Source organism: Somniosus microcephalus, chromosome 1 (genome assembly GCF_052327205.1).
Source record: "Somniosus microcephalus isolate GS21.2 chromosome 1, FLI_Smic_1.0, whole genome shotgun sequence".
Taxonomy (NCBI): domain Eukaryota; kingdom Metazoa; phylum Chordata; class Chondrichthyes; order Squaliformes; family Somniosidae; genus Somniosus; species Somniosus microcephalus.
In genome coordinates, this window is record NC_140987.1 from 327104439 (window position 1) to 327127446 (window position 23008).

At 43.8% G+C, this 23008-nt stretch overlaps 1 protein-coding gene across 1 annotated transcript in view; it reads left to right on the forward strand.

Annotated features, from left to right (window-relative positions):
* The window catches only part of wdr44 (WD repeat domain 44), a 153638-nt gene that overhangs the window by 115484 nt on the left and 15146 nt on the right, over positions 1-23008 (forward strand). The window contains exons 9-16 of the mRNA XM_085987490.1: positions 6075-6179; positions 10103-10239; positions 11044-11127; positions 13465-13571; positions 13900-14051; positions 20326-20464; positions 21549-21610; positions 22346-22462. Coding sequence (XP_085843616.1) covers positions 6075-6179; positions 10103-10239; positions 11044-11127; positions 13465-13571; positions 13900-14051; positions 20326-20464; positions 21549-21610; positions 22346-22462 — 903 coding nt within the window. The remainder of the gene's footprint in view (positions 1-6074; positions 6180-10102; positions 10240-11043; positions 11128-13464; positions 13572-13899; positions 14052-20325; positions 20465-21548; positions 21611-22345; positions 22463-23008) is intronic.

Here is a 23008-nt window from a genome sequence, read left to right on the forward strand (position 1 = left end):
TTAGAAGAATGAGAGATGATCTTATTGAAACAAAAGATTCTGAAGGGGCTTGACAGGGTAGATACAGAGAGGATGTTTCCCCGAGGGGGCATAATTTCAGAATAAGGGGGCACCCTTTTAAATCGGAAATGAGGAATTTCTTCTCTGAGGATTGTGAATCTTTGGAATTCTCTTCCCCAGAGCGCTGTGGAGGCTGGGTCATTGAATATAATCAAGGTGGAGATAGACAGATTTTTGAATGATAAGGGAGTCCAGGGTTATGGGAAGCGGGCAGGTTGAGGCCAAGATCAGATCAGTCATGATCTTATTGAATGGCGGACCAGGCTCGCGGGGCCAAACGACCTACTCCTGCGTCTTATGTTAATTTAGAAGTATGAAAACGTGTTGTATTTTTAATTTCAATTTCTTTAGTAACTTGGCACTGTAAATAGAGAGGTTTTCGTTACTGTGTTCTTCAGAATCTTCGTCGATTAATACAGCACCTCTCCCCACAATAATGATCAATGGAAATTTGCTTTTTCCTTAGTCTCAACACAGACTCCATCAATCTATATTGTGTTTTTATCAGTACAGGGAGGAGACAAACCTGATATTTGTGACTGCTTAACTAGCAAATTGAGTTTACTTGCAATGATAAAATTGTTTTGTAAATCCTGCAGAAATGGGATTGTAGTTTTCTATTTCCAGAACCTTAAATTTGTAACATTCTGTGGTGTGTGCCATGTGAATACATGTCTGAAAGAATCTATTCTAGCTCCAGGTCTAATTTTTCAAATGTTGGCTCGTGCTTCTGAAATTTTGTTTGACAGATGCAAGTTTTAGTGACTTGCTCATATGATTGGCCGCCAACCATCAGAGCCAGGTTAATCGGTAGGCCTGGAAATGATGTTTTTAAATGCATAACTTTTTTACTAACATCAATTTGACAGTTAATGGTTTAATTAGTTTGGGTGGAGAAGAAAGCAAATTTAAGCTTTTGAAGGGGATTATCAGTTCTGTGTCATTTCGAAGCGCTGAACTTGGAAACTGTGAAATCAATTTGATTAATATAATGGCGTCTAGTGAATTTTTAATTGATAGATCTGTAAAATATATGGAAACTGTCAAATATATGGAAACCGTTAGAGTCTAACACGGAAAGCTTTAAATTTTAGAATGAAGATAGCTTGTCGCATTGAATGCCCTCTCTACTTAAGGCAAATATCAATTTGGTTTAAGATTGGAAATTGAGATTAACCTCGTGCACTGTGAATGAGTAAAGAGAAAATTTGATTTACCACTGCAGCAACACTTCAGATTCTTGTTGGTATAATTTGATCTGTGGGAATGGGTAGGGCTGTATGGGCGAAATGGAGCAGTTTTTTAAAATATTAGTTGGAGTAGGAAAACGATTTGTAATCTGTTTTGTATTTAAAAATTCAACTGATCATGTCACAGTATGAGAAATAAACTTGTGCATTATAATTGACTGAGGGAGATTGTACCATGACCAGTGTTCCCTTTAAGCTGCATGGCCTGCAGCACTCTGGAACTCCCGTGCAGCCAGCTCACCGGCTTTTAAATGAGGAAAAACCGCGTATGTGTGGTATTTTGAATGGGCCAGGGGCTGCGCACCCAAAAAAAATTGAAGGGAACATTGACCATGACTATACATTTCAGGTTTTGGCACTTAAAGGTATTTCACAGCTTCCTTCTGATGTCCACTGACCATGTCACCACCTTACCTGAAAACATGGTGCAAAAGACCTGTTAGTCTAACATCTGTTGTGGGAAAGCTGTTGGAATCCATAAAGACAGAGAAACTGAGCACTTCGAGAAATTTGAGCTGATTAGAGAGAGCCAATGTGGATTTGTGAAGGGTAGGTCATGCTTAACGAACCTAATTGAATTTTTTTTAAGGAAGTAACTAAATGAGTAGACAGGGAAAATGTGTATAGATGTATTTTATATGAACTTCCAGAAAGCATTCAATAAGGTTCCACATAGGAGACTGTTGGCTAAAATTAAAGCTCGTGGAATTGAAGGCAATTTATTGACCTGGTTAGGAGATTGATTAGGTGGTAGAAGACAGAGTAGAGATAATGGGTATGTACTCTAATTGGCTGGGGCCTCCAGTATTACTATATTGACGACTTCGATAGCATAAGAGAGCCATATAACCAAGTTTGCCGATGACTCAAAGATTGGTTGTATAGTAAGTAGTATAGACGGGAGCATAAAATTACAAAGAGGCATTCATAGATTAAGTGAGTGGGCGAAACTGTGGCAGATGGATTTCAACACGGGTAAGTGAGGTCATCCCTTTTGGACCAAAAAAGGAAAGATCAGAGCATTTTTATAAATGGTGAGAAGATGGGAACAGTGGTGGTCCAGAGAGATTTAGGGGCCCATGGACACTGATCACTGAAATGTAGTAGTTGGGTACAAAAAATAATCAAAATGGCTAATGGAATGTTAGACTTTATAACTAGAGGGCTAGAATATAAAGGGGAGGAAATTTTGCTGCAGCTATACAAAGCCCTGGTTACTCCACATCTGGAGTACAGTTCTGGACACTGCACCTTAGAAAGGACATATTGTCCTTGGAAGGAGTGCAGTGCAGATTTACCAGAATGTTACCTGGGCTCAAAGGATTAGATTATGAGGAAATAAGAACATAAGAACATAAGAAATAGGAGCAGGAGTAGGCCAATCGGCCCCTCGAGCCTGCTCCACCATTCAATAAGATCATGGCTGATCTGATCCTAACCTCAAATCTTCTATCACTCTGCATCCACCCGAACCCATGTGATCTCCCGGGAGAGGCGAAAAACCAGATAAAGACCCAATGGCCAATTTGGGAGAAAAAAATCTGGGAAATTCCTCTCCGACCCATCTAGGCGATCGAAATTCTTCCAGGAGATCACTCTGTCCCTATATTTTCTACAGTACTTACCTTCTGTAAAGGCGATCTCCACCCCAGCCAGGAACAGGAATAAAACCATCTCCTGAAATCTAACAGAATTAGAACACAGTAGGAGCAGAACAAGGCTACACGGCCCCTGGGCCTGCTCCACTACCCACAGGGCCATGACCATTCCGAACCCAGACTCATGTCCAATTTCCTGCCCGCTCCCCGTAACCCTTTATTCCCTTTACTTCTAGGAAACTATCTATTTCTGTTTTAAATTTATTTAATGATGTAGCTTCCACAGCTTTCTGGGGCAGCAAATTCCACAAACCTACCACCCTCTGAGTGAAGAAGTTTCTCCTCATCTCAGTTTTGAATGAGCAGCCCCTTATTTTAAGATTATGCCCCCTAGTTCTAGTTTCACCCATCATTGGGAACATCCTCACCGCATCCACCCGATCAAGCCCCTTCACAATCTTATATGTTTCAATAAGATCGCCTCTCATTCTTCTGAACTCCAATGAGTAGAGTCCCAATCTACTCAACCTCTCCTCATATGTCCACCCCCTCATCCCCGGGATTAACCGAGTGAACCTTCTTTGTACTGACTCGAGAGCAAGTATGTCTTTTCTTAAGTATGGACACCAAAACTGTATGCAGTATTCCAGGTGCGGCCTCACCAATACCTTGTACAACTGCAGCAATACCTCCCTGTTTTTATATTCCAACCCCCTAGCAATAAAAGCCAACATTCCATTGGCCTTCTTAATCACTTGCTGCACCTGCATACTAACTTTTTGAGTTTCGTGCACCAGGACCCCCAGATCCCTTTGTACTACAGTACTTTCCAGTTTCTTGCCATTAAGATAATAACTTGCTCTATGATTTTTCCTGCCAAAGTGCATAACCTCACACTTTCCAGTATTGTATTCCATCTGCCAAATCTCTGCCCACTTACTTAGCCTGTCTATGTCCCTTTGCAGGTTTTTTATGTCCTCCTCACTCACTACTTTCCCTCCCATCTTTGTATCATCTGCAAACTTTGATATGTTACACTCGGTCCCCTCCTCCAAATCGTTAATATAGATTGTAAAGAGTTGGGGACCCAGCACTGACCCCTGCGGAACACCACTAGTTACTGGTTGCCAATCTGAGAACGAACCATTTATCCCAACTCTCTGCTTTCTGTTAGAGAGCCAATCCTCCACCCACGCCAGAATATTACCCCCAATCCCGTGATTTTTTATCTTGAGCAATAATCTTTTGTGTGGCACCTTGTCAAATGCCTTTTGGAAGTCTAAATACACTACGTCCACTGGTTCCCCTTTATCCACCCTGTATGTTACTTCCTCAAAAAACTCAAGCAAATTTGTTAAACATGACTTCCCCTTCATGAAACCATGCTGAGTTTGCCCTATTAAATTATGTTTATCCAAATGTCCCGTTACTGTCTCCTTAATAATGGACTCTAACATTTTACCAACCACAGATGTTAGGCTAACAGGTCTATAGTTTCCAGCCTTCTGCCTACTACCCTTTTTAAATAAGGGTGTTACATTAGCAGTTTTCCAATCTGCTGGGACCTTTGCTGAGTCCAGTGAGTTTTGGAAAATTATTACCAATGCATCCACAATCCCTACCGCTACTTCCCTCAAGACCCTGGGATGCAAGCCATCAGGTCCAGGGGATTTATCCGCCTTGAGTCCCATTATTTTACCAAGTACCACTTCCTTAGTGATTTTAATCGTATTTAGTTCCTCCCCCCCTAGAGCCCCCTGTTTGTCCAATGTTGGGATATTCTTAGTGTCCTCTACTGTAAAGACTGATACAAAATAATTGTTCAGTGTTTTTGCCATCTCCATGTTTCCCACCATTAATTTCCCGGTCTCATCCTCTAAGGGACCAACATTTACTTTAGCCACCCTTTTTCTTTTTATATAACTATAGAAACTTTTACTATCTGTTTTTATATTTTTTGCTAATTTACTTTCATAATCTATCTTCCCTTTCTTAATCAATCTTTTTGTTATTTTTTGCTGTCTTTTAAAGACTTCCCAATCTTCCATCCTCCCACTAGATTTGGCTACCTTATATGCCCTTGTTTTTAGTCGGATACTACCCTTAATTACTTTACTTAGCCACGGATGGCTATCTTTTCTTTTACACCCTTTTTTCCTCAGTGGAATATATTTTTTTTGGAAGTTGTAAAATAACTCCTTAAATGTACACCACTGGTCATGTACCGTCTTACCCTTTAATCTATTTTCCCAGTCCACTCTAATTAATTCCGCTCTCATACCTTCATAGTCTCCTTTATTCAAGCTCAGCACGCTTGTTTGAGATCCAACCTTCTCACCCTCTAATTGAATATGGAACTCAACAATATTACATAAACTAGGCTTGTATTTCCTGGAGTATAGAAGATTAAGGGGTGAGTTGATTTCGGCTTTTAGGATTTTGAAAAAAATTGATATGTTTGATAGAGAAACTTTTTCCACTGATGGGGGAGTCTAGGATAAAGGGACATAACCTTAAAATCAGAGCCAGGCGATTCAGGAGAGTAGCTAGGAAACACTTCACTCAAAGGGTGGTAGAAGTGTGGAACTCTCCCTCAAAGCAGTAGATGCTAGCTCAATTAATAATTTTAAATCTGAGATTTTTTTTTGCTCGCCAAGGTATTGAGGGATATAGAGCCAAAGCGGGTGGATGGAGTTAGGATAGAGATCAGCCATGATCTCATTGAATGGCAGGATAGGCTCGAAGGGCTGAATGGGCTACTCCTGTTCCTATCTAATCCTGAAAGTGTTAATTGCCACCAATATCCTAGTTTTTAATAGTTCATTTTCTATTAATTTTAGCAGAGGTGGGACATCGAATATAATTACTGTACTTGTGCTGTGTAGTGTCTGAAATCTGTTCTGGGAAATGTGCTGAACCCTTCTTCCAAACACACACACTTATTTGCCAGAGTTCCATTTCACTTTCAAAAAAATGAGAAATTGGCTCCTGTGTATTGCAGCGCATCGGCACGATGACCTTTCAAGAACTTTTGAATTATTTAGTGTCCATTAAGTGAAAACTAAACATCATGGTCCAGACCAAAAGAGCTTAAATTTATGTTAAGACATAATCTACCTGGTTGTTAACTATCCTTATTTGAGCGCTTTTTAAATTCGATTTACAGGAAAATGGAAAAGGGGCTGGAGAATTGGCATCTGGTGTTCCTGAAACTGAGGTGATAGGACCACAAAGACCAAGGTCAAACTCTGGACGAGAACTTACAGATGAGGTGAAGAATTCTAGTCGTTTGTCTAGCAAAAATAAGTGATGTATATTCTCTGTTTAAAATGTGACTTGCCTTGTAGATATTCAGATTGATGGGAATAAAAAGATTAACCCTATAATTACTCTAATTTTTAATTCATTTTTATTGATTTCAAAAGTGTCGCATCTCCATCTCCAGATCAGATGTGTTATAACCTCGTGATCATTTAATGTTGTCCCATTTGGTTTTTAAGGACTGTCTTCAATGCAGTGACTTCCAAAACTCTGTACAGAATGCGTAGAACAAATGTTCTGTATTTAGTTGCCGCCTTAGCAAACTGGAAACTATGGCTATTATAGCAGTTACAAATTGTGGTATTGGGTGCTTATTAGTTAGTGATTGCCCAAGAGGGAAACAGTACATTGAAGGACAGTGTCTAAAAGAATTGCCTTGACAGCATCATATCTGTACTCATTGTATTGATTTAAAAAATACTTTTATTTGCTAGTTTTCACTCCAGTACTCCTGAAGCACTAACGTTTCCACAGGTGTCCAGTTCCTGACTTCAGTCAGCCAATATCCAATACCTGAACCATGTAGCCATTCCTCTTAATTGAGACTAAACGATGAGCGTCCTCATGTTGTTCGACTCTGCAGAACATCACAGCACAGCCTAGTGCTGCTTAACTATACATCCTCACAGGCACTCTCTGGCAGGACTTGCTAGACAGGAGTCTGGCCCCCGGTCCAGAGATACTGAAGCCACTTGTTAATACCCTGGTGATGCAGAAATTGCATTTTCATGTTTCATTTTCTTCCCACAAAGCACATTTTTGACTCTCTAATGCACTGAACTATGTATGAACTATGAGGCAGTTGATCTATTTCTGTAAATAAAAGTATCCGATATAGTCCTGATTTTTTCCCCTCCGCTTCGTAATACTGTGAAATGTCATCTACAAGGTCAGTGAATTGAATTGTTAACAATTTGTTGGTAGACTTACAATAATCTCACTAATGTTGCACAATTAATATGTGAAGATATAATTTCACTATTGTTGGAAAAATTGAGTCTAGTATATTGATTCCTTGTTTGTTTTAAAAAGTATTTGACACTTAGACGAATCTAAGGCAATCAATCATGTTGAAGTACTGTACAGGAAACTTTGTGCTATCCGGAGGTGAGCTATCCGGCAATCTGGAGCCACCGGCAAAAATCAGCAGCTGTTTTTTATTCTTTGTTTTTTTTTGCTTTGTTTGAACAGTCAAGCTGTGCAAGGTCTGTAGCTATAGCAACAGCTTCAGCTACAGAGCTTTAGGGCCACACCCGAGTGTTTAGAAGCTGTTGCTAAGCAACAGTGTTTGTTGTCAAATACGGAGATAAGAATCTCGTATCTCTCAACATTAACTCTGGAGAGTACGGCAGTTTTGAGGCAACGGCAGCAGCTCGGTCCCGTGGGTGCCGGATAGCACAAAGTTTCCTGTATATGGTTTCCACACTTCTAAGGGCACAATGCCACCATTTCACACCACATCACCTTCCTGTATGATGCTACCCAGATTTTCTCCTTTTTTTCCTTCTGTTGCTATGATGGCCCTGTGTTTGGGAGGAAAAAATTTGCAGTAGCTCTTTGGCTTGTTGGCACAGGCTTTATGATGAGGTGTTATCTTTAATTGCAATACTGATCAATTACTGGTATGGTTGCACTAATTGAAGAAAGGCCTTGCCATTCACAGACTATTGGTAGCCATTACTTGTGCTTCGTAGCCCATCAGTACTTGATGGATTGAATCTGGTGCAAACTTCCAGAGGGGTCCAAGAAGTACAATTAGAGAAGTTTATAGTACAGGAGGCGTCCAATCAGCCCATAGGTACTGTGCCAGTTCTTTGGCTTGAACAAATAATTATCACTGATATTGCTTTAGTCCTATATTGCAATAACACTCAAGTGGCATTACCACATGCAGCAAATCCTTTTATCTATCTTACTACATGCACTTTGTGTAAGGATAGATCTTGCCACCAAGCATATGCTTTACCTGAGTTAATATTTTGACCTTCACATGCCCTGCCTGGACAGGTCAAATACATGGAAAAACCCTTGGTTTAAATTCTCCCTTGCTGGGTGGGGTTTATTGACTCGCTCTCCAGGATTTGGTGCTCAAGGATGTAGCTCCTTCCTTTTCAACTTGATGCATATTTTGGATGATACATTATGCAGCACAGTTGCTTTTTATTCAGAAAGACTGATTCTCATTTAAGGAATGTAAGAAGTCACACAACACCAGGTTATAGTCCAACAGCTTTATTTGCAATCACAAGCTTTCGGAGCGCTGCTCCTTCTTCAGGTGAAGTGGAGAAATGCACAAAGACACAGCTTATATAGTCAGAGAATCATGTCAGATGTTTACAGGTAACCTTTCCAACTGCCATTTATCACACCTCGGCAGAGAGATAATCACAGCAGTCAAAGGTGTGAATGGTGTCCGACGGGCCACAGCGAAAAATCGCATAGACCTCCTCAGAAGACAAACACGGGACACAACCAGCAGAGTACCCTTCGTCGTCCAGTACTTCCCCGGAGCGGAGAAACTACGCCATGTTCTTCGCAGCCTTCAACATGTCATCGATGACGACGAACACCTCGCTAAGGCCATCCCCACGCCTCCACTACTCGCTTTCAAACAGCCGCCTAACCTCAAACAGACCATCGTTCGCAGCAAATTACCCAGCTTCCAGGAGAACAGCGACCACGACACCACACAACCCTGCCACAGCAACCTCTGCAAGACATGCCAGATCATCAACACAGATACCATCATCACACGTGAGGACACCACCCACCAGGTACATGGTACATACTCATGTGACTCGGCCAACGTTGTCTACCTCATACGTTGCAGGAAAGGATGCCCCGGAGCATGGTACATCGGCGAGACCATGCAGACACTGCGACAACGGATGAACGGACACCGCGCAACAATCACCAGGCAGGATTGTTCCCTCCCAGTCGGGGAACACTTCAGCAGTCAAGGACATTCAGCCTCCGATCTTCGGGTAAGCATTCTCCAAGGTGGCCTTCAAGACACACAACGCAAAATCGTCGAGCAGAAACTGATAGCCAAGTTCTGCACCCATGAGGACGGCCTCAACCGAGATCTTGGGTTCATGTCACGCTACATGTAACCCCACCTGATGCAGGGTCATCCAGACTCGAGTCGACATTGGCTTGTTCTCTCTACACAGATGCGGCTGGACCTGCTGTGATTTCCAGCCAAAAAAAATGTGTTTTGTCTTTTTTTGTTTTTCATACAGACCCCAGCATCTGCAATATTTGACCCCACCTCATTGTTCTTTGATGTAATGTTTCCCTGACTGACCTGTTTGGACACCATTCACACCTTTGACTGCTGTGATTATCTCTCTGCCGAGGTGTGATAAATGGCAGTTGGAAAAGGTACCTGTAAACATCTGACATGATTCTCTGACTATATAAGCTGTGCCTTTATGCATTTCTCCACTTCACCTGAAGAAGGAGCAGCGCTCCGAAAGCTTGTGATTTCAAATAAAGCTGTTGGACTATAACCTGGTGTTGTGTGACTTCTTACATTTGTCCACCCCAGTCCAACTCTGGCATCTCCACACCATCATTTAAGGAAGTTAGAAATGGTTTGAGGAGTGATGCAATTACTGCAGTGCAGAGTGAAATTATTACACTCCTACTTTGTCCTTTTTCCCCATAACATCATCAGCCACCTTTATTTCCGAGGCATTAATAAGTTTATGTGCATCACAAAAACTTACTACATTTTCTTGTCAATTGCTGTACATTGTGCTCTTCTTTAGTCCTTTCATGTCAAGAGATCTGGTTATTTGCACTTAACCTGTTAGATTTTTATGGCTTGCTTTAAAAGACTATTAAACTAGTTTCTTTCTTTTACAAAAGGAAATTTTAGCAAGCGTGATGGTGAAGAATCTAGACACTGGGGAAGAGATCCCTCTAAATATGGCTGAGGAAAAACTTCCCAAAGGCCTTAACCCACTGACATTACACATCATGCGCCGAACAAAGGAGTATGTGAGGTATGAGACCAGTGCTAGTACTGTGCACCCCCCCCCCCCCCCCGCCCCAACCCACCATATCTGATATTGCATCTTTTGTCCATTTAATCATGAAATTTATTGTCTACCAAGCCCAGGCTGACTTGTGTTCTAATGGGGTTTATTTCTAGTTAAAATTGATTCCATATTAAATGTGTGAGCCAACTCGTGATGACTTTAGGCACTACTCAGCACGTCAGCTACCGTTCTTTTGGCTGCAGTATCCAACTATAAAAGTTTCTATATATTCAACAAAATAACTAGCAGAAATATGAAGTATCACATAACACGGCTGGTGAGGTTTCATTCTTGTTGCAAATCATAAGTTAAACCTTATCAGAATTAAAATGACAGTATACATTCTTTACCAAATTTGCCAACTAAATAGTATATTTTTCCCCATTCACTAATGATGAAAAGTCAGCATGAGCATAAAGTGGGTTACACTGCATTATACTTGAACAGTCTGTTTAGTTAACATTAACAAAACAAGCAAAAGGTATTCCTAGTTGTCTCCGGAGCAGTTTAATGTCTCTCCAGATGTAATTGCCTCTGTAACTTGTTCTTGCACTTGAGCAGAGTAACTGGCTCATTTCTTCAGTTGATGCTTAACATCAATTGTCAGTAGAAATGCTTATGAGCCTAGTCTAAGAATCAACTTGTGATCTGATTTTAAACTGGGTTAGTGTATTAATTAAGTAGGAATTTAGACTAATGACTGCATGTAAAACATCCATATGTTAACAAGTAGATGGCATGCTTTAATCAGGATGTTTGCCATTGTAGTAATGATGCTGCACAGTCAGATGATGAAGAAAAGATTCAACCAACTCAAAGTGAGCAAGATGGCCACAAAATCAAACAGAAAACGTAAGTTACATTTTTACCTGTTCAATAATTTGATAATTTTTGCAGTGTTTCAAATAGACTTGCTTAATAGGAAATATTTGGCAATACTTTTAAAGGAAGTGTTATTGCTTTTACCTTAATTTGTATTCTGTCATATAAATTGTAGTATGTTTCTTAAGTTGTAATGGCCATTTTTCCTGCATGTTTAATTCTAAGTTGTAAAGGAGCATAGCTTCATGAAAATAAAAATCATATCTTGGTGAGTGAATAGTGTTGAAATGGTGAAATATAACATGTCAAAAGTTTATTCCCCTGCAACATAAAGTAAAATTAATCTAAATATACATCACCTCTGGCCAAATTAGGTAGCACAATGCAAGAGCCTGTTCTACATCACCACTGAATATGAACAGCCTGTTCTCCACTGTGGGTGTACTAAAAAGTACAGGGGATCCTTGAATTGCAGTACATTAATATGGCAGTAACGCGATCAGGACTAATTAGGCATTCAAGCAAAAGGAAAGTCTGTGGTGATGTACATTTTTATTCAAAATGCTCCCATTTTTATAGAAGAAATTAAGTCTATATTTTGTCAGTTTCTTTGCCAACATGGATACCCTCGAGCAGTCTTCTTTCTGGTCCACTCCTGTAGTTCATTACAAGAAGTGTTATGGAGTGGCTCTATTGCAAACAGCTCAGGGCATGACTTCAAAATGGCCTGAGGGCCACGCCATAGCAACCCTACCCTTAGAAACTAGGCTTTTGTTAATTGTATCTCCATCCCTTAGTTTTGGGTTGGGTGGCTCCAGAGCAAACCTCAGGCTGGTTTGAACCCCCCCCACCCCCCCCTGCCGTGGTCTGCACTGGCGCCACTGCAAGACTGCAGGGAAAGTTTACCATAATTCAGTGGAGTGGGCTCGCAAGGAGGTAATCCCAACTAGTGAGTTTTCCTGATTGCAGTAAAATGTCATTTTTTAAAAGTTACTCCTCCATAGACTTTCCTTCCTCTTCAATAATACATAAATCATACAACTCCCAGGCTGCAGTTGTACAGCCACTTCAGTGTTGACGCCACTGGATTGCGGGTGCCCATTGACACAGAAGTGGCAATGTAACTCAGCACTGAAGCTACGCAATGGGAGATTTTCCAAGATGCTGTCTTGTACCAGTTTGAGTAACCTACCTTTTTGACCCAACTTTCAGCCACCGCTCTTAATATTTCCTCTCTTGGCTGTCAATTTATGTCTGATTGTGCTCCTGCGGAGTCCCTTCCGATGTTTTCCACTGCCAAAAACACCATATAAATACAAGTTGTTGCATTCAAATGCATTTAAGGGGAGGCTTCTTGCAAACATGAGAGATCAAGGAATATGGTCGCAGGGTGGTAAGAGGTAATTACAGTTAGAGGAGGTTCGTGTGGAATATAAACACCAGCATAGACCAGTTGGGTTAAACGGCCTGTTTCTGCGTTGTAGATTGTATGTAATTCTATGTAATACATGTGGAGAGCACCTTTTGGCAGACTCGATCTTAACTGCTTCCATGCGCGATTGACAGTATAACTTCTCTGTCTGCGCATCGCACTCCACAGATCTTACCCGAGTCCTGTAGCTTATTGTACTACTGCAACCTTAAATTTGACACTATGCAGTGCAGCTTTGTAACACTCTTGATTTCTCATTCTATGTAAAAGTGTTTTGCTTTTGGTATCTAACAGACCAAATCAAATTTATGCAGTTGTTTACAGCTGCTACATTCCCTTAATCCTCCACTGGAAAGCAGTGGCCTGTGTACAGTGGTGTTGGACTACTTTTACTAAAAGTGCTTTATTTAGGTTAGAGATCTCGCAGTTTCGCGGGTAAATTTAGATGTAACGTCAGTACTCAGGATTCCAGAAAATGTTACTCAGCTGTCCAAGCAGCGATGAGAACTTTCCTGGAGAGAAAGTGATTTTTAAATTGCTGAAGCTGCAGATGCAAGCAAACTGCAGTTATTTTCTATTCTCTCCTGTTTTTCTCCTCTTGATGACCACCCCCTTCCCCCCCACAAAACCGTTAGAATTTGGGAGGTTTATCCTATGACATTCTTTGCAAACTTGCCATCTCTTAAATTGTAAGTGCATAACCAGATTTTAAAGGAATTGAAGGAAGTTTCAGTGCACCTATTGAGGTATTGAGCCTGCCTCAAAATACTGTATCCATGGACAATCTTAACCTTTATTCATACTTACAGTTCAATATCAATATTAACCTCACTTGTTATTGTAACTGCTAGTTACATTCTGGACTGTTAGCCCCTGAACATTATGGGGAGATCTGGAAGGCATATTTTCGTCTGATAAATGTCACTATTTTCCAGTAATCAGCTAAAGAAATTTTTGGGTAAATCGGTGAAGAGAGCCAAGCACCTTGCTGAAGAGTATGGTGAAAAAGCTGTAAATAAAGTTAAGAGTGTCCGAGATGAAGGTAAGTTTAAAGTATCACCACCTTAAATTTTTATTTAAGAGCTTCTGATCAGGATTGTTGTCTTGTAATTGTGCCTATTGAGCAGGGTAGGTTGCTTTAGCAATCATAATTAATTTGGGCTATCCATCCTCTTGGTTGTAGGAAGATGTATAGAAGTGGCCTGTAAGGAACATGGGAACGACAAACGAATCTAAAGAATGCTTTTTGAACATGTCCATACACACTTAGCCTTTGTAGCTCAAATTAGTACCATCACAGTCTTCAGCAGTACAATATCATCTCTGTTGAATGTTATTGCTGTAAAATTGTCAGTTGTTGCTATCTTTAGTGTTCCATATGGATCAAGATGATGCTTCCTCCAGTGATGATGAGGGGATGCCTTACACAAGACCTGTTAAGTTTAAAGCAGCGCACGGCTTCAAAGGGCCTTACGACTTTGATCAGATTAAAGTGGTTCAGGATCTAAGTGGAGAACACATGGTAAGTTCATTAACAGTTTTTGTACGTCACATGATGCACAGGCAGCATTTCTTTGCTAGTTGCTATTTACTAATGACGAGCTCTTGTGTACTAATGCGTTTTTGCTATGTGCACCATTCCACAACCAAATGGGCAATGTCAGAAAACTCCCAAGCTTGTGTGAATACTGTTTTGTATCTAAGATCAGGAATTACATGAGTGCAGCCGGACTTAATTTTTGCTTATGCACCTTTGCTCTCTATACATGCTGCTGGCAGTCTAGGCCAAATTAGGAGTTTGTGAGCATGAAAAAATTCTGCCACTCAGTACTGCAACTTAGTACATTAAAGCAGGCCAGGGTCGGGTTACCTGCATACTTTAACTATGCAAATAGGATAACTTGCACTGAATAGCAATGTAAATTTCTCAATGCCAATTATTATGTAACTCTTGCTGAGACATTCTTTTCATTGGAGATATGTTAATCTTTTATTAATAGTGGTGGCATAGTGGTTAGCACTGTTGCCTCACAGCGCCAGAGACCTGGGTTCGAATCCGGCCTCGGGTGACTGTGTGGAGTTTGCACATTCTCCCCGTGTTTGCGTGGGTTTTCTCCGGGTGCTCCGGTTTCCTCCCACAGTCCAAAGATGTGCGGGTTAGGTTGATTGGCTATGATAAATTGACCCTTAGTGTTAGGGGGATTAAATTTGTGGGGTTACAAGGATAGGGTGGGATATGTGTCGGTGCAGGCTCGATGGGCCGAAATGGCCTCTATCTGCACTGTGGGGTTTCTGTGATTCTGTGAATTGGCTTTATAGGGAGCACTGCACATGCAAGGTACTTGCTGTTTCTCCACATCCCCCACAACAGTCCCATGGCTTTTTTTGAAAACCTTAGTTATGTAGTGATGCGCTATCAATTACTCATAAAAGACTGAGAGTTAAGAGAGTAACTAAAGGCTTTTATTAACAAAAGAATGAAGGTCTGCCTCGAGCGGTCGACCGGTCCAGAAATACAAAGGGCTGGGGAGCAGTCACCTTTATACTAGGACTTGTGGGAGGAGTCATGTCCAGGCATGTACACAGTGGAATACAAACAGTGGTTTACCACATTCACCCCTTGTTTAAAATTGAGTCCGGCGGGGTGAAGTGTATTAAAAGTTAGTGTATTGGAGTCTCTCCGGAGGTCTTGTCTGCCGCTCTGATCGGCGTGGCGACGGCAGGGGTAGTGGAGCTTCCGGCGTCGAGTCCTGCGTGGGCTGTGGCACAGGCGTGTCGTCCTCGTAGATGTCGAGCGGGTCGCGGGGCCCAGGCCTGCCGTCTGCTGGGGCTGGATATCGGATCGTGGGGGGGGGGGGGTGGTAGTGAGTAGTGGGTTACTGCGGCCCCCGAGGGTGCAAGGTCTCTTATGGAGACTGTGTCCTCCCGCCCGTCCGGGTATGCAATGTAAGCATACTGGGGGTTGGCGTGGAGGAGGTCGACCCTCTCGACCAGGGGGTCCGTTTTATGGGTCCTCACGTGCCTTCTCAGTAGGACCGGCCCTCGGGACGTCAGCCATGGCGGTAGCGATGTCCCCGATGTGGACTTCCTTGGGAAGACAAACATTTTCTCATGAGGGGTGGCGTTAGTGGCAGTGCAGAGCAGTGACCGACTAGAGTGGAGCGCATCGGGGAGCACATCCTGCCAGCGGGAGGTTGGAAGGCCCCTAGACTTTAAGGCTAGCAGGGCGGCCTTCCAAACTGTCGCATTTTCTCTTTCCACCTGTCCGTTCCCCCGGGGGTTGTAACTGGTGGTCCTGCTTGTGGCAATACCCCTAGTTAGCAGGTACTGACAGAGTTCGTCGCTCATAAACGATGAGCCCCGGTCGCTATGGATATAGCTGGGGAAACCGAACAGGGTGAAGAGGTCGTTCAGACATTTAATGACCGTGGCACTGGTCATGTCTGGGCAGGGGATGGCAAACGGGAGTACTCATCAATAATATTGAGGAAGTACACATTGCGGTCGGAGGAGGGGAGCGGCCCTTTAAAATCAACGCTCAGGCGCTCGAAGGGGCGAGTGGCTTTTATCAGGTGGGCCCTGTCTGGTCTATAAAAGTGCGGTTTGCACTCGGCGCAGACTTGGCAGTTCCTGGTCATGGTCCTGACGACCTCAATAGAGTAAGGCAGGTTGCGGGCCTTGATGAAGTGGAAGAACCTGGTGACCCCCGGGTGGCAGAGGTCATTGTGGAGGGCCCGCAGTCTATCGATCTGCGCGCTGGCGCAGGTGCCACGCGATAGCGCATCCGGGGGTTCATTGAGCTTCCCGGGCCGGTACAAGATCTCGTAATTGTAGGTGGAAAGTTCGATTCTCCACCTCAAGATCTTGTCATTTTTGATTTTGCCCCTCTGCTTGTTGTTAAACATGAAAGCAACTGAACGTTGGTCAGTGAGCAGGGTAAATCGTTTTCCAGCCAGGTAGTGCCTCCAATGACGCACAGCCTCCACAATCGCCTGGGCCTCCTTCTCAACAGCAGAGTGTCTGGTCTCCGGGCCTTGGAGGGTTCGTGAAAAGAAGGCCACGGGTCTCCCCGCCTGATTGAGGGTAGCGGCCAGGGCAAAGTCGGACGCGTCGCTTTCCACCTGGAAGGGGATGGATTCGTCCACTGCGTGCATGGTGGCTTTGGCAATGTCTTCCTTGATACGGTGGAAGGCTAAGCGGGCCTCTGCCGTCAAGGGAAAAGAGGTGGACTTGATCAGCGGATGGGCCTTGTCCGCATAGTAGGGGACCCACTGGGCATAATAGGAGAAAAACCCTAGGCACCTCTTCAGGGCCTTGGGGCAGTGGGAGTTCCATAAGGGGACGCATCCGGTCGGGGTCGGGGCCGATGACTCCGTGTTCCACAACACAGCCAAGGATGGCGAGGCGGTTTGTGCGGAATATGCACTTCTCCTTGTTATGCGTCAGGTTCAGGAGTTGGGCGGTGCGGAGGAATTTTTCGAGGTTTGCGTCATGGTCCTGCAAGTCACGGCCGCAGATGGTCACATTGTCCAGATATGGGAAAGTGGCCTGCAACGCATTTTGATCTACCATCCGGTCCATCTCCCTTTGGAAGACGGAGACCCCGTTGGTGACGCCAAAGGGAACCCTAAGGAAGTGGTAGAGGCGGCCGTTTGCCTCAAAGGCAGTATACTGGTGGTCCTCAGGGCGGATAGGGAGCTGGTGGTACGCTGATTTCAGGTCAATGGTCGAGAAGACGCGGTACTGCGCGATCTGGTTGACCATATCAGCTATGCGGGGGAGTGGGTAGGCATCCAGCAGGGTGTAGCGATTTATTGTCTGGCTGTAGTCGATGACCAGGCGCTGCTTCTCGCCGGTCTTAACGACCACAACCTGGGCTCGCCAGGGGCTGGTGCTGCCCTCAATAATCCCTTCCTTCAGGAGCCGCTCCACTTCGGTTTTAATGAAAACCCTGTCCCCGGCACTGTATCGCCTGCTCTTTGTGGCGATGGGCTTACAGTCGGGGGTGAGGTTAGCAAACAGTGGGGGGGGGGGGGGGTGACTGAGTGTGGAGAGGTTGCACCTGGTGCGCGGCGGGCAATTTGGGAGCTGCTGGCTGCGGACTGTGAGTGGGGGTAGGGGTCCACCGTACGCCATCGTAACACTTTTAAGGTGGCACTGAAAATCTAACCCCAGCAGGACGGCAGCGCAGAGGTCGGGCAGGACCAGAAGTTTAAAATGATCGTACACAGTCCCGTCTACTACGAGTGTCACTACGCAGTAGCCGCCGATGTCCGCCGACTGGGACTCGGAGGCCATAGAAATCCGCTGGTGCGCAGGCAGGACTGGGAGAGAGCAACGCCGCACCGTGTCGGGGTGGATGAAGCTCTCCGTGCTCCCAGAGTCAAAAAGGCAGATTGTATCGTGGCCATTTACCTTAATGTCCATTGTGGAACTGGCCAGCTGGTGCGGTCTCGCTTGGTCCAGTGTAACGGATGCCAGCGTAGGGGTCGGTGTGTCGCTGCGGGTATCAGATGAGGCGGTGTTGCGGGCCTGCTGCGTTCCGGCTGTCGTCCAAGATGGCGGCGTCTATGATCCCCATGTGGCTGGAGGCGTCCAAAATGGCTGCTGTACCGGTGGTTCGCACATGGCCGGGGAGGCCCAAGATGGCGGCCCGCATGGCCCACACGCGGCGCTGCTGGGGTTCGGGGTGGCTTTGGCCCTGCAGACGTTAGCGTAGTGTTCCTTCTTCCCGCAGCCCGAGCAGATCGCGTTTTTCGCCGGGCAGCGCGCTCTGGGGTGTTTTGCCTGGCCACAGAAGTAGCATTTCTGGCCTTGGGGCACTGCTGTCTGGCCTTGGGACACTGCTGCGGTAGTTGGGCCGTGGCTGGGGTGGCACGGCGCTATGAGGCGGTCCTACCGTGTCCCAGGCTGTCATTCCCCGCAGCGTCCACGGTGCAGAGGAGTAGGCATCCATGCCCCGGTAGGCTGCATCCAATGATAGTGCGAGTTCAGAGGCCTTGTTGAGGTCGAGGTCACTCTGCTCCAACAGTCGCTGTCGGGTGTAATTGGATCTGTGGCCCGCTACAAAAGCGTCCCGGATAAGTTCCTCTGTGTACACGGCGGCCTTTACATCCTTACAACCACAGGCCCGGCCAAGCACAGACAGTGCCTGAAGGTATTCCACGGTCGATTCCCCAGGTGGTTGTTTACGACTCCCGAGAAGGTGCCTGGTGTACACTTCGTTCACTGGGCGCGTGTACTGGTCCTTGAGGAGCTTGATAGCGTCCGCGTACGAGGTCGCGCCTTGGATGACCGAGTACACTCGGTGGTTCACTTTGGAGGTCAGGACATCCAGTTTGTCCTCGTCCGATTTGATTGCTGCGGAGGCGGTCAGGAATTTTTCGAAACACTTAAGCCAGTGAGTAAACTTGGTGGATGAGTCCGCCTCCCGATGATCTAAGTCCAGGCATGCTGGTGTGAGGATCTTCTCCATTATAAAAATTTTGTTAATAAAATTGATGCGCTATCAATTACTCATAAAAGACAGAGTTAAGAGAGTAACTAAAGGCTTTTATTAACAAAAGAATGAAGGTCTGCCTCGAGTGGTCGACCGGTCCAGAAATACAAAGGGCTGGGGAGCAGTCACCTTTATACTAGGACTTGTGGGAGGAGTCAGCCGAGGCATGTCCAGGCATGTACACAGTGGAATACAAACAGTGGTTTACCACATGTAGTCAATACGTAGCCATGGTAATGGAAGTTTGGTTATGTGGTTGGAACATATGCTGGTGGCCTGATTGAAGAAATCTAGTCTTTTCTCCCACATATTGCAGTATAAACCTGTCAAATCTGCAGATTCCAAAACATTTTAAACATTCCAGGGGAGGAGATCGGAAGGGGGGCAAAAGCCAATAATATAATCAAGAACCCCTCTCTCATTCTAATTCTGTTCCATTTTGGTTATTTTTTTTTTAAAGATGCAAAATATTACTATAAAATTGTGTACACAATCACACAGAATCACAGAAACCCCACAGTGCAGATAGAGGCCATTTCGGCCCATCGAGCCTGCACCGACACATATCCCACCCGATCCCCGTAACCCCTACACCAACACATATCCCACCCCTATCCCCGTAACCCCACGTATTTAATCCCCCTAACACTAAGGGTCAATTTTATCATAGCCAATCAACCTAACCCGCACATCTTTGGACTGTGGGAGGAAACCGGAGCACCCGGAGGAAACCCACGCAAACACGGGGAGAATGTGCAAACTCCACACAGACAGTCGCCCGAGGCCGGATTCGAACCCGGGTCCCTGGCGCTGTGAGGCAACAGTGCTAACCACTATGCCACCGTGCTGCCAAGTCACAACTTTATTGAGACTTTGAGTATACCTAGGGCTGTGACTTGTACACTAATCTGAATGATATTTTTCTGCTCAACTTTTGTAAGGATCCAACTAATTGTGTGTAATTTTTGTAACTACAAAAAAAAAGTACAAATTACTGTTCAGAGCTGTCCCCATCCCTTGTGCTGTGTGAAATATAATTTTCATAGATCTCTGATAGCATTATTTATAGGTGTGGCTAACTTATCAAAACACAATTAGTAAAATGTTGCTTTAAAAGCAGTAGTTTTCTGCTAGTTATTGAATTGCTAGCCACATTATACTGGTAATGGAGTATCACAAAAAAGGTTCAGTCTTAAACAGAAACTCGCTACCTTATCGTGCTCTAAAAGGCAAGAAAAAGATTTTGAATACTAGGTATTAAAGGAGATACAGTGAAATAATGGATTTTTGTTTTTAGGGGGCTGTGTGGACAATGAAATTTTCACACTGTGGCCGTTTACTTGCAACAGCTGGTCAAGATAATGTTGTACGAATATGGGTTTTAAAAAATGCCTGGGACTACTTCAACAACATGAGAATGAAATACAACACTGAAGGTAATCTTTTTCCCCAAATGAGGCCACTTCTATTCATTCGCATTGGTGGGCTGGCGGCAAAACTGGTTAGTGCACTTGGGGGGGTTCCTATCCGATACATTTGTACTCTGTTCCCTAGATGATAAGTTGGTAATCAACAGGGAGAATAAATTCAGGGTTCTATATCCGGTGCAGCTCCCTAATCTTGACTTTCAACGCCCCTTCAAATGCCTTGATGTTGGCAGTAATGGAATAAGGGTTAAATGAAGAATCAGGGACTGAATGGTGAAACTTGCCAGTCACTGAATTTTAGAAAGAACAAACTTGCAATTGTTTGAGCCTTTCATGACCTCTGAACCCAAGATGCTATCTCAGCCAATGAAGGACCTTTTGAAATGTAGTCACTGTTGCAATGTAGAGAAATGCCCCAGCCATTTTGCACAGCAAGATCCCATAAACAGCAGAGATAAATGACCAAATAATTTATAATTGGAAAAGTCTGTTTGTGTCCTGATCTTGTTGGCAATGAAAGAAGGTCCTTGGAGAGAAGTTGTTGCTTTATTAATGCTTCTAAGACAGCATTTAGTTTTGGAAAAGTACATTGAATTTGCTGTCCAATCAAATGTCTTTGTGGCTGCTAATTTCGAGGAAGAAACCTTTTAGTCTCTGCTGGGTTTTTTTGAAGCCAGCAGATTCAGAAAGCTGAACCTGTATGGTCTGCATTATACAGTAAACTCAGTTCATTGACTCCGATCCTACACAGCAGGCAAAGGAAACACAGGGGAAGTCTTCGCGCTGGAGTGCAAGCAGTCTCGGAGGGTAGGCGAGGTGAGCCAAGTTTTTAGCCATGGATTTGGGAAAAGCAGCATCTGCAACTTTTTCAGTGACCACTCAGGCCAAGTTGATTTTCGTTTGGCTTGGGTGGATCTTGGCCATTGTGGAGTTCATGTTGTTTATTGTTATAGCTGGAGTATACTGAAAGAATTGTGGATTGAGGGGGGAAAAAATCATGTCTTTGTGCGGTTTACTAGTCTCTTTTGAAGCGATAAACTGACATTTTGTTCTTCAGCTACTGCCTGGTTAACAATACTTTAACTTCATTAAGGTCGTGTGTCACCATCCCCTTCACAAGAAAGTTTGAGTTCTTCAAAATCTGACACTGACACGGTACGTATACATATAGAAATAGTACATGTTGCTGGCGAAATGAACATGGGGGTGAAATTGGTCTTTGACGATAGCAACCAATTGATAAAATCGGGCAGGGTGTAAAACAGGATTTGCATGTTTTGCGCAACTGACAAAGGCCAATTTAACCCCCATTTTGTGTTGAAGCAAAGGGCACATGACCAACTAATTCTGTAATAGCAGTCAGCATCATGGAAGTAAACTAACTTAGAGCTGTATGTTTTACCAAGCTCTAGTAGAACATTGCTGATTAAAGAGAATCCGTGCAGTGATGCACCTATCTATCGTACCGTGGCTAATTTGAAGAGTAGAGAGGCTGCAGCTGTATGATCTTACCAAGCTGCAGTCTGACGCTTATTTTCAATCAGTACAATGAACATTGGACTCTAGGCTCAATGTTGCATCTGTGACTTGATATTACAGAATTGATTTGTTAATTTTAATTAATTTAAGTTTTTTTTTTAAAAACCTGCATAAACTTATCCACTATGAAGTGATTTGTTTTACTTTTTGAACAGTGATTCGTTATTATGTAGGTAATGTTAATGTGAAAGAAATGTAAATTTGTAAGTGAAATTAAAATATTATACACATGAATATTACTTAATGTCCTTTTAAAACATTTAAGTCAACAAAATCTGAATGTGGTATTCAGAAAAGCTTGCTTTCTAAAAATCAAACTAAACCTTCATTGTTTTTGCTCTGGTTTCTCAGGCATGCAGTGGAACAGAAGAGTCTGATCCTGAAGACAAAAATGCACCATTTAGGCAGCACCCATTTTGTAAATACAAGGGGCATACTGCTGATCTTCTGGACCTTTCATGGTCAAAGGTAGAAGAATAGTCCACATCTACACTATTCGTGTATATATAAGTTTTGCATGATGCAGGTGTCTGGAGGGCAGTAAATCTGTGTGTAGGCTAACATCAGGGGCATCCACAAAGTTTATTTTGCGACAACAACTTGTGTTTATATAGCGCCTATAATGTAGAAAAAAACACCCCAAGGCACTTCAGAGAAGCGCAAAGAAAAAAGTGGACACAGACAAGAGAGTTTGGTTGAAGAGATGGGTGTTAAGGAGGGACTTCAAGGCGGAGAGAGGGGTGGTGGGGTTTAGGGAAAGAATTTGAGAATGGGGCTTAAATAGCTGAAGGTATAGCTGCCATTAGTGGGGCGCGGGGAGTGGGAATGCACAAAAGGCCGGAGTGAGAGTTCGGGAGAGTTTGTTGGGCTGGGAGAGGTTCCAAGAGATGAGGAGGAGGGAGGTCATGAAGGGATTAAATATGAGGATGATTTTAAAAAGTATGCATTGGGGAGTACAAGGAACCAATGTAGGTCAGTGAGCACAAGGTGCAGTGTAGCGTACGGGCAGCAAAG